This window comes from Enhydra lutris, unplaced genomic scaffold (genome assembly GCF_002288905.1).
Source record: "Enhydra lutris kenyoni isolate GAN:26980312 unplaced genomic scaffold, ASM228890v2 scaffoldscaffold14, whole genome shotgun sequence".
NCBI lineage: Eukaryota > Metazoa > Chordata > Mammalia > Carnivora > Mustelidae > Enhydra > Enhydra lutris.
In genome coordinates this window covers 325325-337721 of record NW_019154098.1, presented here as the reverse complement: position 1 = coordinate 337721, position 12397 = coordinate 325325, and the positions used below count along the sequence as shown (strand labels likewise).

Below are 12397 nucleotides of genomic sequence, written 5' to 3'. Positions count from 1 at the left end.
GGTGGGGGCGGGGCCGGGGCCGCGGGTGGGGTGGGGGCGGGGCCGGGGGTGGGGGCGGGGGCTCGGGGCACCTGCGGCCGCCCGCGGTCCAGCAGGCGGCTCAGGGCGGCGGGGTGGCGAGCAGCAGCGGGGCCAGGTCCATGGTGAGGGCGAGGCGGCGGCCTTGCCAGCGCACGTGTGAGGGCAGCGCGGACGCGCCGGGCGGATACTCGAAGCAGGCGCTAAGCTCGAAGGCCAGGGCTGAGCGCACCAGGCCCACGCCGCCCGCACGCTCCGGCGCGGGGTGGTAGAGGCGCCCATTGGCGGCCAGGGGCAGCAGACGCGCCGGCTCGAAGGGCACGGTCAGGGCCTCCCCGCCGCCGCAGTAGGAGAGACACGGGGGCCCGGGGCCGGAGGCCAGCAGGTGCGTGAAGACCACGGGCCGGTCTTCGCAGCGCAGGAAATTGCGCTCCCTGCCGCAGGGCGAGAGGAAGGGGAAGGAGGTCTCGTAGCGACCGCTGCGGTTGGGTCTCAGGCGGGAGAAGAAGGTGACCAGGAACTGTGGGTCTGGAGGTGAAGGGGCACGGCTGCTTACCATGCCACTCTACTCGGGGCTCTGCTTCCCCCAGGCAAGCGGCTCGCCCTGGGCAACGCCAGCGGCTGGCACCGGTTGTCTGTACGCCACCTTGGCCTCGGTCTAGACAGCAGGGCTCTTGGGCGCGGGATGCCCAGCCCTCTGCTTCGGGCGGGCCAGGGGGCCAGTGGGGAGGCCGGGGAGCAGAGCGCACCACGGCCTTGCCAAAGGGACACGGAAGGTGGGGAAGAGGGTGCAGCAGTACCTTTGAAGCAGGTGATGAAGTTCTTCATTTTGGAGTCATCCAGGAAAAGCTGCGGACAGAGGGGCAGGCCATGGCCCATGAGTCCCCGCCGGGAGCCAGACAGAGTCGTCCCCGGGCGAGGAGGCCTTGGGCAGGCCCGAGCCGGGGCTAGGGTCCTCCTCCCTTGCTCGTTTGCACACCGTGTGCAGAGAGGCGAGTGGAAGGTAAACCCCCGGCCCCCACCCACATTCCCGCGTCTACCCCGCACGCCGGGCCGTGCGGGTGCCTGAGCTGCCGTGCTTTGCCCGCGCCTCTCCCTCAAGTTTCTAATCAGGTGTGCCACCTCCTCCGCGGAGGCTCCCCGACTTGCTTCCTCCAGACACGGTGGATGTCCCAGCCAGGGCTTGCAAGTCAGGCGGGGCGGCCCCGGGGCAGGGGGCAGGACCCGGGGGTGCGGCGCGCGCGAGACGCAGCTGCAGCTCCGCGTGGCAGGCTGGCGGCAGCGGAGGCCGGGCGCCCCAATCTCCGGCTCGCCGACCCGGCGGGGCAGTCCCGTTTACTAACCTCGGGGACCCCGCCCCTCGCAGGCCCGCCCTCCGGCCCCACCTCTCCGACAGGTGCGCCCCCGCAGGCCCCGCTCCTGGCCCACCTGGCCCTGATGATCCACGTAATAAAAATACTCTCGCGTCCGGGGCTCCGGGGCCTGGCCCTGCGTGTAGGAGATGTCCCCGCCCCCACCGCAGGCCCGGGTCCCCGGGGAGCGCGCCAAGGCCCGGGCGCCGCCCCGGAGCGCCCCGCATGTCCACCACATCTTCCTCCCGCGCCGGAAGCGGCGGGCCGGTCACGCGGGGCTGGCGCTGCGAGAACACGCATCCCCCCGGCGACTGCGGCCTCACACTTCGGGTTCCGGAGAACGTGGGGCTCGCTTTTCCTGGGCGCGGCGGACTCCCGCACGGCGGGGGCGCCCGTCCTGCAGTCCCGCCGGGCAAGGGTCACCGGACGGGACCGCCAGGCAGCGGGGCGCTGGCGGGAACTCAGGCTCTGTCCCTCCGCCGTCGGAGGCTGGCGGCCGGCACGGGGACGAGGTGGCCCTCAGAAGACCAGCTCGGCTACCCGGCGACTGCGCGTTCGCTCTGCCTGGAACCAGGGCATGTTGGGGGCAGGACGCGGCACAGCCCGCTCTCCGCGCAAACGGGCAGGGACTTAAGGGTCGACACATAGCCCAGGTGGCCGCAGACGGCGCAGGGGGACCTGACACCCAGCTGGTGCCTCCTCCCTGGCTCAGCCCCTCTCCCCCATTCCCAGGAAACAGCCTTGCTCCTGGCTCACACCCCTACGGCACCCTCTCCGTTCCCCCAACTTCCCCTGGCCTGTCCACGTAGGTGACCATACAAGCAACAGACTGGCTGCTGGAATGGGCTGCCCAGCCCCCAGCCCAGCCCCCTGCAGAGACTGGAAGAGCACGAGGCGACAGGCAGTGACCATGGCTCGCAAGTGTCCATATGTATTTTATTCACACAAAGTGTCATCTCCTCTTGAGTCCGTGCGTCAGAGCTAGAGTCTGTGGCAGGGCCGTCCACCCCAGGCCCGGAGACCACCCGACTGAGGACACTACCTCAGGGGACACCCGGGCAGCAGCAGGGCTGGGCTTTTTTGTTTTTAATAATAAATAAAAACTCAACTCTAAAAATACATACATACATATACATATATATACATATACATATATATATATATATATATATATATATATATATATATATATATATATATATAAACTGGGGAGAAATTAAGTTTTACAATTGGAACTCAAAATTCCAAAATGGAAAATGTACAAACTGAGAGTCTAGGTACTTCCTACCCCCAGCTCTGGCTTTGAGGAAGGGCAATCCTGGGGGCTCCCAGTTTCCCCAGCTTGGGGCTCCTTCCCTTTGTTCCACTGCAGGTCCCAGAAGGGTATGGGGCAGGGCTTGGTTTTTGGTCGAAGCCAAGAAAGTGGCGAAGAAAATGAAGGAGTGATACCAGCTTGCTCTGCACAGAAGACAGGCTAGGACGGCTCAGAGATAAATAGCATTTGGGTTAAAACTATGTCATTAGCAAATTTAGTTCTATCATTTCCTCTATATCTTTATACACAGGCGGATTGGTGTGCTGGATAGAATCTGAATTTATAGTTACACGAAGAAAAAATACTCTTGCCCCTCCCCCACCCTGCCCCAAGAATGCCTGCCCAACAACCCTGCCCCCCACCCCAGGGGACTTTGGTTTGGGGGCCCCTCCCCACCCAGAGAGAGCCTGCAGGGCCCTGCTCCGGTGGACAGTCCAGTGCCCTGGGACCCCCAATTCCTGTGCAATCTCGACGATGGAGGCCACAGGTGCCAGGGTGCGGGGTGGGGGTGGGGGTCGGAGGCTACGGGCCAGGAAGGAGACCGAGGGGAAGTGCCGGGCAGAGGACAGACGGGCAGCCAGGCAGGGGCCAGGCCAGGACTAGGCCTAGCGCAGGAGCCCCCGCCTCCTGCGAGGCAGCTCACGGGGCGGGGTGTGGGGGGGGTGAGGGCGGGGGAGGGGGCGTGTGCTCTCAGGCCGGCCGGGAGGGGCAGTGTCGCTTGGCTCCAGGAAACAGAAGGCACTTTCTGGGGGCTGACCGGCCGGCGGTGGGCGGTGCGGTGCCCAAGGAACTGGCCACTAGGCAGGGGCGGGAGGGGGCCCAGAGGCGCCCCTCCCACGGGCCCTCTGGCCAGGCCGCGTCCACAGGCCCAGGGCCTGGGGTGGGGGGAGAGGGTGGTGGGGGGGTTCCAGGGCTGGGGCGGGCATGGGCGGAGCCTGGCATGCTGCCTCCGCGGCTAGGGCGTTCCCTCCCCCCTCCCCGCGTGCTCCCCTGCCCGGGCGCCCCCCGAGCGTCGGCTCTGTCCCCACCCTCGGTCCTTGGGCCCCCCTCCCCGCGCTATAGCACGCCCTCCATGAAGCTGGTGTCCAGGTGCTGGATGAGCACGCGGAGGAACGACATCTCCTTGCGCGTGTTCTCGAAGATGACGCGCGGGTCGTCCGATCGGCAGCGCAGGCAGTTGGGCGCCATCACCATGGCCAGGTTGCTGACGTCCATCTTGGTGACGGCCACGTTGGCGGGCTGCACGAACACCTGCGCGGAGAGGGCAGGAGGGTGGGTCGGGCCGCGGCGCGAGGCGTGCCCCGGGCGGGTGTGTGCGCGTGCCCGTGCGCACCCCGGGGGAGTGTCCCAGGTGTGCGCGCGCGCCCCGGGGTGTGTGTGCCCAGCCCGTACCTGAAGGAAGCGGATGAGGTAGCACAGCACCAGGCGGTTGATGCGCGGCAGCGCGTGCACCACGGCCACGGCGGCCTCGGGGTTCTCGTAGTGCGCGATGCACTGCTCGTAGAACTCGTGCGGGATCAGGGGCTCCTCCAGCTCCCGATACCACAGCTTCAGGAGCGAAGCTGCAGACACAGCGGCGGCGGAGGGGGGCGCGCTCAGCACAAACTGCTGGGTGGGCTCCCCCGGGCTGCTCGGGAGCCAGGGAGTGGCCGGAGGGTTAGGGCGACACAGGGCGGGGGCAGCGTGTGGCGCGAGCAGTGGTGGTGTCGGGCCAGACTGGAAAGGCCCAGACCCTGGCGTGCTGGTGCTCCTGAGGACCTGGATGGACCCCGGGGCGCTGGGGGTGATTCAGGGAGTAAGGGAGCGTGGCAGGCAAGGCCCCAAGGACACTGTAGGATGGGCAGGGGGTGTCTGTGCTGGAAACAGACTGGGAACCATGGCATCACTGGGGGAACAAGGGGGAGCCCAAGTGCTCCAGCTGCCTGCACCAGCCTGCTCCTGCTCCCAGGGGGATGGGGGCTCACCAGGGACGTGGGGGTCCTCCAGACCGGTGGGCACCTTCCACTGGTCGACCTGCAGCTTCAGGGCATTCACCTCATCAATGTCCCCAGGGACTCTGTGGAGCGGGGGGGGGGGGGTTCTCACTGGGGAGAACTGTCTGCACCCTGACGGTTGTCCCTCTTCTCTCTGCTGCCCCCCCACCCCGGCAGATGACTTCATCAGCAGGTCGTCTGAGGCTCAAGCCCACGGGCCTCAGCTTCCCCAGCTCTCCCCTTGGGGCCTGGGTCGGTGAGTCCCAGCAGCAGGTTGCAGTGCTCCTCCCCACCAGGCAGGGACTGTCGACCCTGCCCACAGGTGAGCACCATCTCCTGGCTGCTGGGTGTCTTTCCAGGCTCACAGCTCAGGCCCTGCCTATGGCTGATGTCCAAGTGCCCCCTGGGACCCTGGTGGCCATTTTTACAGAGGCGCAGTCCCCAACCGACCCTCCTAAGTTCAGGCATACTGCCATTCGGGGGGTATGATTCTCTGACTTGCCTCCATCATGTGCCCTCCCCGTCCATATGATGGCCTCTTGGGGGGGGGGGTGCTCTCTGGCTATTCCCAGGCAGAGGCAAGGCTGGGGCATGGAAGTTGGCCCAATGGTCCCAGTGCCTGCCAGAGACACATGGTGGAGATGCCCAAGGCCCCCACCCCCAGGGCCCAGGACGCAGGGCACCTGAAGATGCCTTCTGTCTGGTCGCCGTTGAGTGCCAGCACCTCCTCAGACAGACGTGTCTGTACCCAAGGCAGCTGCCGCTCCGGGTACCGCTCCTTCTGCATGCTCATGACCTCCTGCAGGGCGCTGCCAAACATGGACGGGCTGAACACAGCGTTCTTGGCATGCCGGATTTCCTCCACGTTGGGCTTCTTCAGCCCCTGCAAAGACAGCCCAGCTCTGTGTCTTGGTGTGGTCCTGCGGCCCTGCTTCCAGCCTTCCCTCCCCCACCCCTTGTCCTCTCACCCCTGCTAACTCCAGGCGCCTGCCTAGTCAGAGCTGGAGGCACCCCCAACCCCCTGGTCCCCAAATCACTGGGGGGCACACCTTGCTGGGCCACCAACAGTGTTCTAACTCGTCAGGTGGCCCCACTGGCCGCCCAGGAGGAAGGTGAGAGTGACTCCTGGAGAAGTGCCCGGGGCCACAGAGGGGCCCAGGCTGGCTGATCTGGACCCTGTGAGACCTCCGGGGGTGGAGGTGAGGGGGAGAAGCCTGAGTGGGGGACATGCAGCTCCCAGTGACAGGGTTAGTGGATTAGGAAGAGGAGAGGGGGAGCCAGGCTCTGGGACAGTGGGGGAAAGTTCCAGGAAAGGAGGGCCCCAGGGGCTTCTTAGGTATGGGTGGTGGGCTGAAGTGGCGGGGTGGGGGGGACAGAGAGGAAGATGGCCAAGAGCCACACACCCCAAGACCAGGGAACAAGGTCCAGCCATCTGGTGTGACCGGCATGTTCTCCAGAGGGGCTGCGGGAGGGATGTGACTATCAAGCTCTGGCGGACACTGAGAAGGCCCAGGGGCAGAATGGGTGTCCCAGAGGACCACCTGCCCATCTGGCCCACCCTGGCTGCCAGCGTGGGAGGAGCCCCGTGATGGGTCTGGGTTCCTGGCCAGGAGGGCGGATCAGGGTGAGTGAAGGGGGCCATACTGGTCTTCTGAGGCTGCCCTGCAGTCCCAGGCTTGGCCATCCCTGGGCCCAGGGGCCGTCGGCCAGGGGGAGGGTCCCCGCTGGCAAGAGTCGTCTCTTGGCCTACTCACGGGCTGTGACCCTCCGTCACCCCTCACTGAAGCAGCCCGACAGCGGCAGGCCTGTCGCCCTCACTCGGGCGGCCGCACGTCCCTTGTCTGTGCCGGCTCCCGAACGGGGGTGCAGCCCCCAGCCTCCCCTGGCTGCCTGCCTCGGTGGGCTCTCTGGAGCACCTTCTGAACCATGAGCCGTCCCCTCCCCCTCCCCCAGCCAGCTGGGCTTGAGGAGGGCAGGGCATTCTCCAGGCTGTGAGGGCTGCCTGTCGAGGCCTCCCTCTGGACCCGTCTAGCTGTCAGCAGCACAGCCTGCCCAGCCCCACCCGGCCATCCTGGGGGAAGCTCGTACCTTCTTGGCCCCAGTCAGGGCTGCCTTCTGTAGCTTGTGGTAACAGTACTTGGCGTAGGTGCTTATCGCCACCCCTGGAAGAGAATGGGTGCTGGTTGGCTGGTGTGTGAGACGCAGGGGCCTAGAGAAGCGGCAGCAGGAGAGGTGAGGACAGGCGGCTCCAGCAAGAGCCCTGAGGGCCTGGGCCGGCCTGGCCCACTCCTGCCTATCACTTGCCTGGGGACAGTGGGTGCTCATGTTCCTGGGCTAAGTCCTTCAGAGCAGAAACCCCCATGGACAGGCAAGGGGCACTTCCCTCACCTCAAGGAGCCAGGCTTGGGAAGGAACTCCCCTGCTGACCTGCCCGCGTTTCCCCACCACCAGGAAGGGCAGGCCATGGGCCCCGGGGCCTCCAAAACCCCTGCTCCCCGGGCAGGCTAGCCCTGGGGAGTCCCTAAGAGGAGTAATTTCCACAGGCAACAGGCGTAGAGGTGCCCAGTGCCCTCGGCCTGGTGCTGGGGAGCAGGCCTTAGCCTGCAGAGCCCCGTCCCTCCCAGCTGAGAGCTGCCTGGGCAGCGGTGGGGAAAGGGAGGCCAAGGGGATGGGTGGCATGTGGGAGGGGGTGGCTGCGTCCTGAGCCTGGGGCTCTCTGGGAGGCCCACAACACAGGAAGACACCTTTGGGTTCTGCCCAAGGACTGAAGGCGACAGGGAGAGGACTGGGCTCCTTTCTCAAGGGAGGGAGCTTTCCTAAAACTCAGTCCCTGGCAGAAGCTCTGGCTGGTGGTCATGGGGGAATGGCCAGGGTGGCATTCTGAGGGCAAGGACCCCAGGGACCCTGGCTGGGAGGTTCTCCAGATACAGAAATGAGGGGAAGGAGAAGCCAAAGAGGGGTGAGGGGAGAGGGGGAGCAGCTCCCACACGGGGTGGGTCTAACGTGTGGCATCGTTCCTGGCCCAGGCGAGGGGAAGGAGGGGAAGAGGAGCAGCTGAGAGACCAAGGACGCACACAGGCGGAGCCTGAGGCACCACAGCCCCACAGAGACAAAAAGGCCGGAATGAGTGCCCCCCGGCTCAGAACCAGCCGCTCTCCGGGGGGAGGGCTCTGCTCCCACGGGGCCCACCTGCCCTAGGGCCTCCAGCCAGAGGGAGGCCAAGTCTCTGCACTCAAGTCCCAAATCAAAACGCCCCCTGGTTCTTTTACAGGAAGCACCTTCTTGTGGACGGCTGAGCATGTGGAGGTGCTTGGACCCCAGTGGGAAAAACATACCATGGCTCAGCCCCTCAGTCTTTTCATTTTGGATGATCACAGAGCAGTGTTGTTAATACACGTGGCGAGGGGATTCTTTTTTTTTACAGTAACCCGAGTGAAAACCGACACTGCCCGTTCTCCCTGGAGACTCTGCTTCAGGTCCCGGAGGAGCCGCAGACCCCGGCAACGAGTCCAAGCGGCGGCCTCTGCTGGGCCAGCGCAGGGCGTGGGCCCGGGACCAGTTTGCCCCAGGCTGACCTGGCCATCCTTGACAGGCTCCCGGGGACCTGGAAGGCAAAGGGGGCCGTGGGCTGCCCGCTGGCCGCGAGGAGTCGGCCGCAGACTGGGGCTGTGCCTACCCGTCCCTCGGGCGGGTGAGACCAGCTCTGACCCCCCATCTGACTAGGATCTGAAGATCCTGGGGCTGCCGCCTCTCGGCTGGCGAACCTGGTCACGAGGCAGCCTCGTGGGGCCCAAGCTTGCTCCCCTGTAGGATGGGGACAGGGAAGACACGGACCACAGGTCCTTGTGAAGGGCTGATCTTGGAGTTGGCGCACGGCTCAGCAGATGGTAGCTGCTGGTACTGGCTTTTGTGGGTGGACCACGACTGAGTCTGCGTGTGTCCCGAGTCCCAGGAGCTCCCCTGTGCCCTGTCCTGCCGTGGGTGTAGCTTCCTGGGCCTGACTGTGGGATGTCTGCTGAGGGCCTGGGAAGATGTGCAGTGCCTAAGGCCAGCCCAGTGACACCCCCGCAATGGTGCGGGGTGCTCCACGTCAGGACCACTAACCTGTCCAGGGCAAACCCATACCCAGTCTTCTAGGTGGGGAGTCAGTAGGCAGCACTCCCAGCTGTACTGCTGTGCCTGGGGCCTTAGTGCCCCTGAGCCCTGCCCGGCTTTAACCCTGAAAAGGTGGTGGGTGTGGCCACAACGGGCTGGTGCTCCAGGACATGGCTGGGTCCAGGACACAGCTGGGTCCTAGGGCTTCTAGCTCCCTCCTCACTCCCCAGCACTATCTAGGGCCAGTGTCCTGCTCGGCCCCAGGCCAGGCCCACCTCCCTGCTGCAACCCACCTCCTGGACAGGCTCCAGCCGGAGTTCAGAGCCTCTTTCACTCCTGTTCTAGATGGGTGTGGCCTGAGGGCAGCTGGGGATCCTGGACTCCAGCTGCCCCCTCTTGCCGAGGGCAGTGGCCAGTCAGACAGCTTCCCCGGAGAAAGGGGTGTCAAGGCTGAGTGGTATTAGAGGATGAAAAGTAGGGCACGTTTGGAGAATGAGGTGTGTACAAGGCTGGGGGAAGTGCCAGTGGTGGCACTGGGGCTGGTCTCAGAGCCCCAGTGCCAGGAGGGGAAGTGGACATGGCAGCGGTGAGATCACCAGCTCCCGCAGCAGGGAGGGCACGGTCCTGTGTTAACAGGGCTTCCCTGGAGCTTGGACGGCGGTGGGATGGTGGTGTGGGTCTTTTTTTGGGGGGGCTGCGTGTGGATCTTGAGCCAGGGCCCAGGGGAAGGGTGTGGCTGGTGGGGGAAGTTGGGAGATCTCTGGGCGCCCACCAAGGGAGCAATGCCAGACTCTACGCCCCACCCCAGGGCGGCCTGGGCTGGAGGTCAGGGCAGGAAGGCCCTAGGGCACTTCCTCTGCGCGCGCTCAGCTAGGGCGCTCCCAGTGCCCTGCCCAGTTCGTCCTCACGCCCCTCCCCGCAGAGAGCCCAGGATGCAAGCCAGAGACTGTCCTGAGCGCCACAGAGCAAAGAGGCACAGGCAGGCGCGGCCTGCCACGGAAGCCCCTTTGCTGACCTGGACACCCGGCCGGCACAGAAGCCCATGAGCCTGATGGTTAGTGCCACCCACCAACACCCCTTCCAGCCCAGAAGCGGTTAGAGAAAGGAGGCCAGGCGGCCGAGGCTGGAGAGCAGAGCTGTGCAGACACAGCGCACAGGGGCTCTGGGGAGAGGCCCTACCATCCGGTTCCTCAACATAAGGCTTGGGTTTCTTTCTCAACTTGGACTTCTTCTTAGTGTTCCTTTCCAGGAGCGCTTTCATATGCCGCGTCACTGGGGAGCAAACAGAGCCGTGAGGACCACAGAACACAACGCCAGGAGTGCACACCCACGCGGGTCCCGATGCGTCTGGCAAGGAGGCCCCTGGGCCTGCAGGGGGCCGACCCGGTGGGCTGGGCAGGTATCACACCCCTGCTGGGTTCCTCCAAGCGAAGCAGGGCCGTGGCCAACACCCAGCTAGGGCTGAGGAGGACGCAGCCCAGGAATGCTGTGCTGTGTGTACCCGTACGGACGTGCGGCTGTGCACAGGGGCGGGTCTGGACCACGGGGCTGGGGAAGTCCTGGGGCCCTTCTGAGCACTGTCGACCAGAAAGCTGGCTCCCCTCAGACGGGAGGTGGGCAGGACGATGCAGGGAAGGGCAAGGGAGGAGATGCTTCTGATCCGCGGGCAGGCTGGGTCCTGGGCGGTGCTGGAGGAGGTGCTGGGTGATACAGCAGGCATCTCGGACCCACGTGGGCCGACCTCCCACTCTGCACAAAGAAACTCAGCACTGCTGACAGGCAGCCCTGTGTCCCCTGTCCATCCTGTGCTCTCTGGAAGTCAGCCCACGCTAAGGCTGGGAGTTACGCTCTACTCTGATTGGGCCGTCTAGAGAAATCGGCTGTTACTCTTCTGCACAGGAACCGCTGTCTCATCTATCGGATCATTTACTCTTATCCGCACGGACTTGTGGATGTATCATTTTATAGTGTGGGTTATGATCCAATACAACTTCGTTTTTTGCTCAAATGGCTCCAGGTTTGGCCACCGGGAACCCGTTCAGTTGGCTCCTGTGTCCTGTGACACTCTCTGCTGTCCCCCCCAGCCCTATACCCAGCTGTTTCTCCAAGAAGCCCTGGTTCCTTGAATGGAAAAGGAATCAAGACCTGGGGGTGAGGTGTGCTCACCGTTCCTGGGGCGCTGACAGAGCTGGGACAGGTGCGCCCGTGTCCTACGTGGACACACGTCCCCCAGACAGCACACCAACACCCCCAACTCTGACATGCCCCCACAGGACACTCTAGCCTCCTCTTCCTGCTTGTCTGACGGCTGCATCTCTTCCTTCTCTTTACAGCAGGAAACTTTGTTCAAGTCCAACGGACCAATGTTTCCCTTGTAGACAGTGCTTTTACTGTCACACATGGAAACCTCGCCTAATTCAAGAAAAAACTTTTGTTTTGTTCTGGTTTTATAATTCTAAGTTTTATATAGTTTTATACAATTTTTGCACTGGATACAGTGCATACACTGTGCAAAGCATGGCTAGAAGCTCATCTTTTCTCTGCATCTGGAACGTCAGCTGTCCCAGCACCACTTGAAGAAGGCACCGTCCTTTCTTCACTGAAGGGCCTTCGCATCTCCGTGTAAAGCTAATAGACTGTGTGTGTCTGGGTCTTGCTCTGGCCTCTGTCCTGTCCCATGGAGCTACTGTCTACCTTTAGCCAACACTCGCCCTCCTGCTACTGCAGCCTTATGACAAGCCTTGAGGTAGAGCAGGGTCAGTCCGCCAACTTCGCTCTTGCTATTCAAGCGGTATTTTGTCTATTCTAGATCCTCTGCATTTTCTACGGATTTTAGAATCCACCTAATTAATTTCTAAATTAAAAAAAACTATTAAGATTTTGGTTAGCATTCCGTCTACACATCAGTTTGGAAGGAAGTAAGAGCTTAACACTAATGAGTCTTCTGATTCATGAACGTGGTATTTCTCTCCATTAACTTAGGCCTTCCTGACTTTCAGTAATGTTTGGGAGTTTTTACTGTAGAAGCCTTAGACATCTTTTGTCTGATTTATCTCTAAGTATCACATTTTTAAATGCTACTTCGGATTTTTTTAAACATTTTATTTCAAAATAATCTCACACTGAACGTCGGGCTCGAACCCACAACCCCGATACCAGAGTCTCTGCTCCACTGTCCAGCTAGGCACTCCCAGATGGCATTTTAAAATGTTCCATTTGTGTGTTGCTATTGCATGGAAACGCGCTGAGCTTTTCCATATTGGTCTTGTGTCCTGCAAACCTGCTCAGCTCACACGGTATTTTTATGCATCTCACAGAAGACCGTGTTGTCTGTGAATAAAGACAATCGCACACTTCCTTTTCCAGTCTGGATGCCCTTTATTTCTCCTCTGTGACTCTGCCCTGGCTGGCCCAGCAGCATGACTCTGAGTTGGTGCGGTGCGGCTGGAGGGCCTTGCCTTGTTCTTGAACTTGGGGGAAAGCACTGTGTCTTTCCCCATTACGCACAATGTTGGCTAGAGGTGTTCCTTGTTTTAATTGTGGTAGAATAAAAACAAAGATGTAGCCATTTACCCATTTTTCAGTGTACAACTCAGCGGCATCCAGTACATTCACAACGTCATGCAGCCTCCACCACATTTATT

At 62.6% G+C, this 12397-nt stretch overlaps 2 protein-coding genes across 4 annotated transcripts in view; both read right to left on the bottom strand.

The window, feature by feature from the left end:
* Window positions 1–58: 58 nt before the first annotated feature.
* On the bottom strand, window positions 59–1614 carry LOC111146701 (chromosome unknown C8orf82 homolog). The gene is made up of 3 exons (XM_022502369.1): window positions 1447–1614; window positions 819–867; window positions 59–546 (listed from the first exon to the last, which is right to left on the bottom strand). The coding sequence occupies exons 1-3, from the start codon at window positions 1606–1608 to the stop codon at window positions 101–103; spliced, it is 657 nt and encodes a 218-aa protein (XP_022358077.1). The 5' UTR covers window positions 1609–1614; the 3' UTR covers window positions 59–100.
* A 2046-nt stretch (window positions 1615–3660) lies between these two features.
* The window catches only part of LOC111146605 (Rho GTPase activating protein 39), a 74238-nt gene continuing 65501 nt past the window's right edge, over window positions 3661–12397 (bottom strand). For all 3 annotated transcript variants that reach the window (XM_022502229.1, XM_022502230.1, XM_022502231.1), the window contains 6 exons: window positions 9933–10025; window positions 6747–6820; window positions 5342–5541; window positions 4650–4741; window positions 4078–4247; window positions 3661–3936 (listed from right to left, as the gene is read on the bottom strand). In XM_022502229.1, coding sequence (XP_022357937.1) covers window positions 3742–3936; window positions 4078–4247; window positions 4650–4741; window positions 5342–5541; window positions 6747–6820; window positions 9933–10025 — 824 coding nt within the window. In that variant the 3' untranslated portion in view covers window positions 3661–3741. The remainder of the gene's footprint in view (window positions 3937–4077; window positions 4248–4649; window positions 4742–5341; window positions 5542–6746; window positions 6821–9932; window positions 10026–12397) is intronic.

Coding starts and splice junctions, on each gene's coding strand:
- LOC111146701 (XM_022502369.1), bottom strand. CDS start 1,608: ATGTGGTGGACATGCGGGGCGCTCCGGGGCGGCGCCCGGGCCTTGGCG. Junction 868..1,446: donor ACGTGGATCATCAGGGCCAG/GTGGGCCAGGAG, acceptor CTCTGTCCGCAG/CTTTTCCTGGATGACTCCAA. Junction 547..818: donor CTTCATCACCTGCTTCAAAG/GTACTGCTGCAC, acceptor CTTCACCTCCAG/ACCCACAGTTCCTGGTCACC.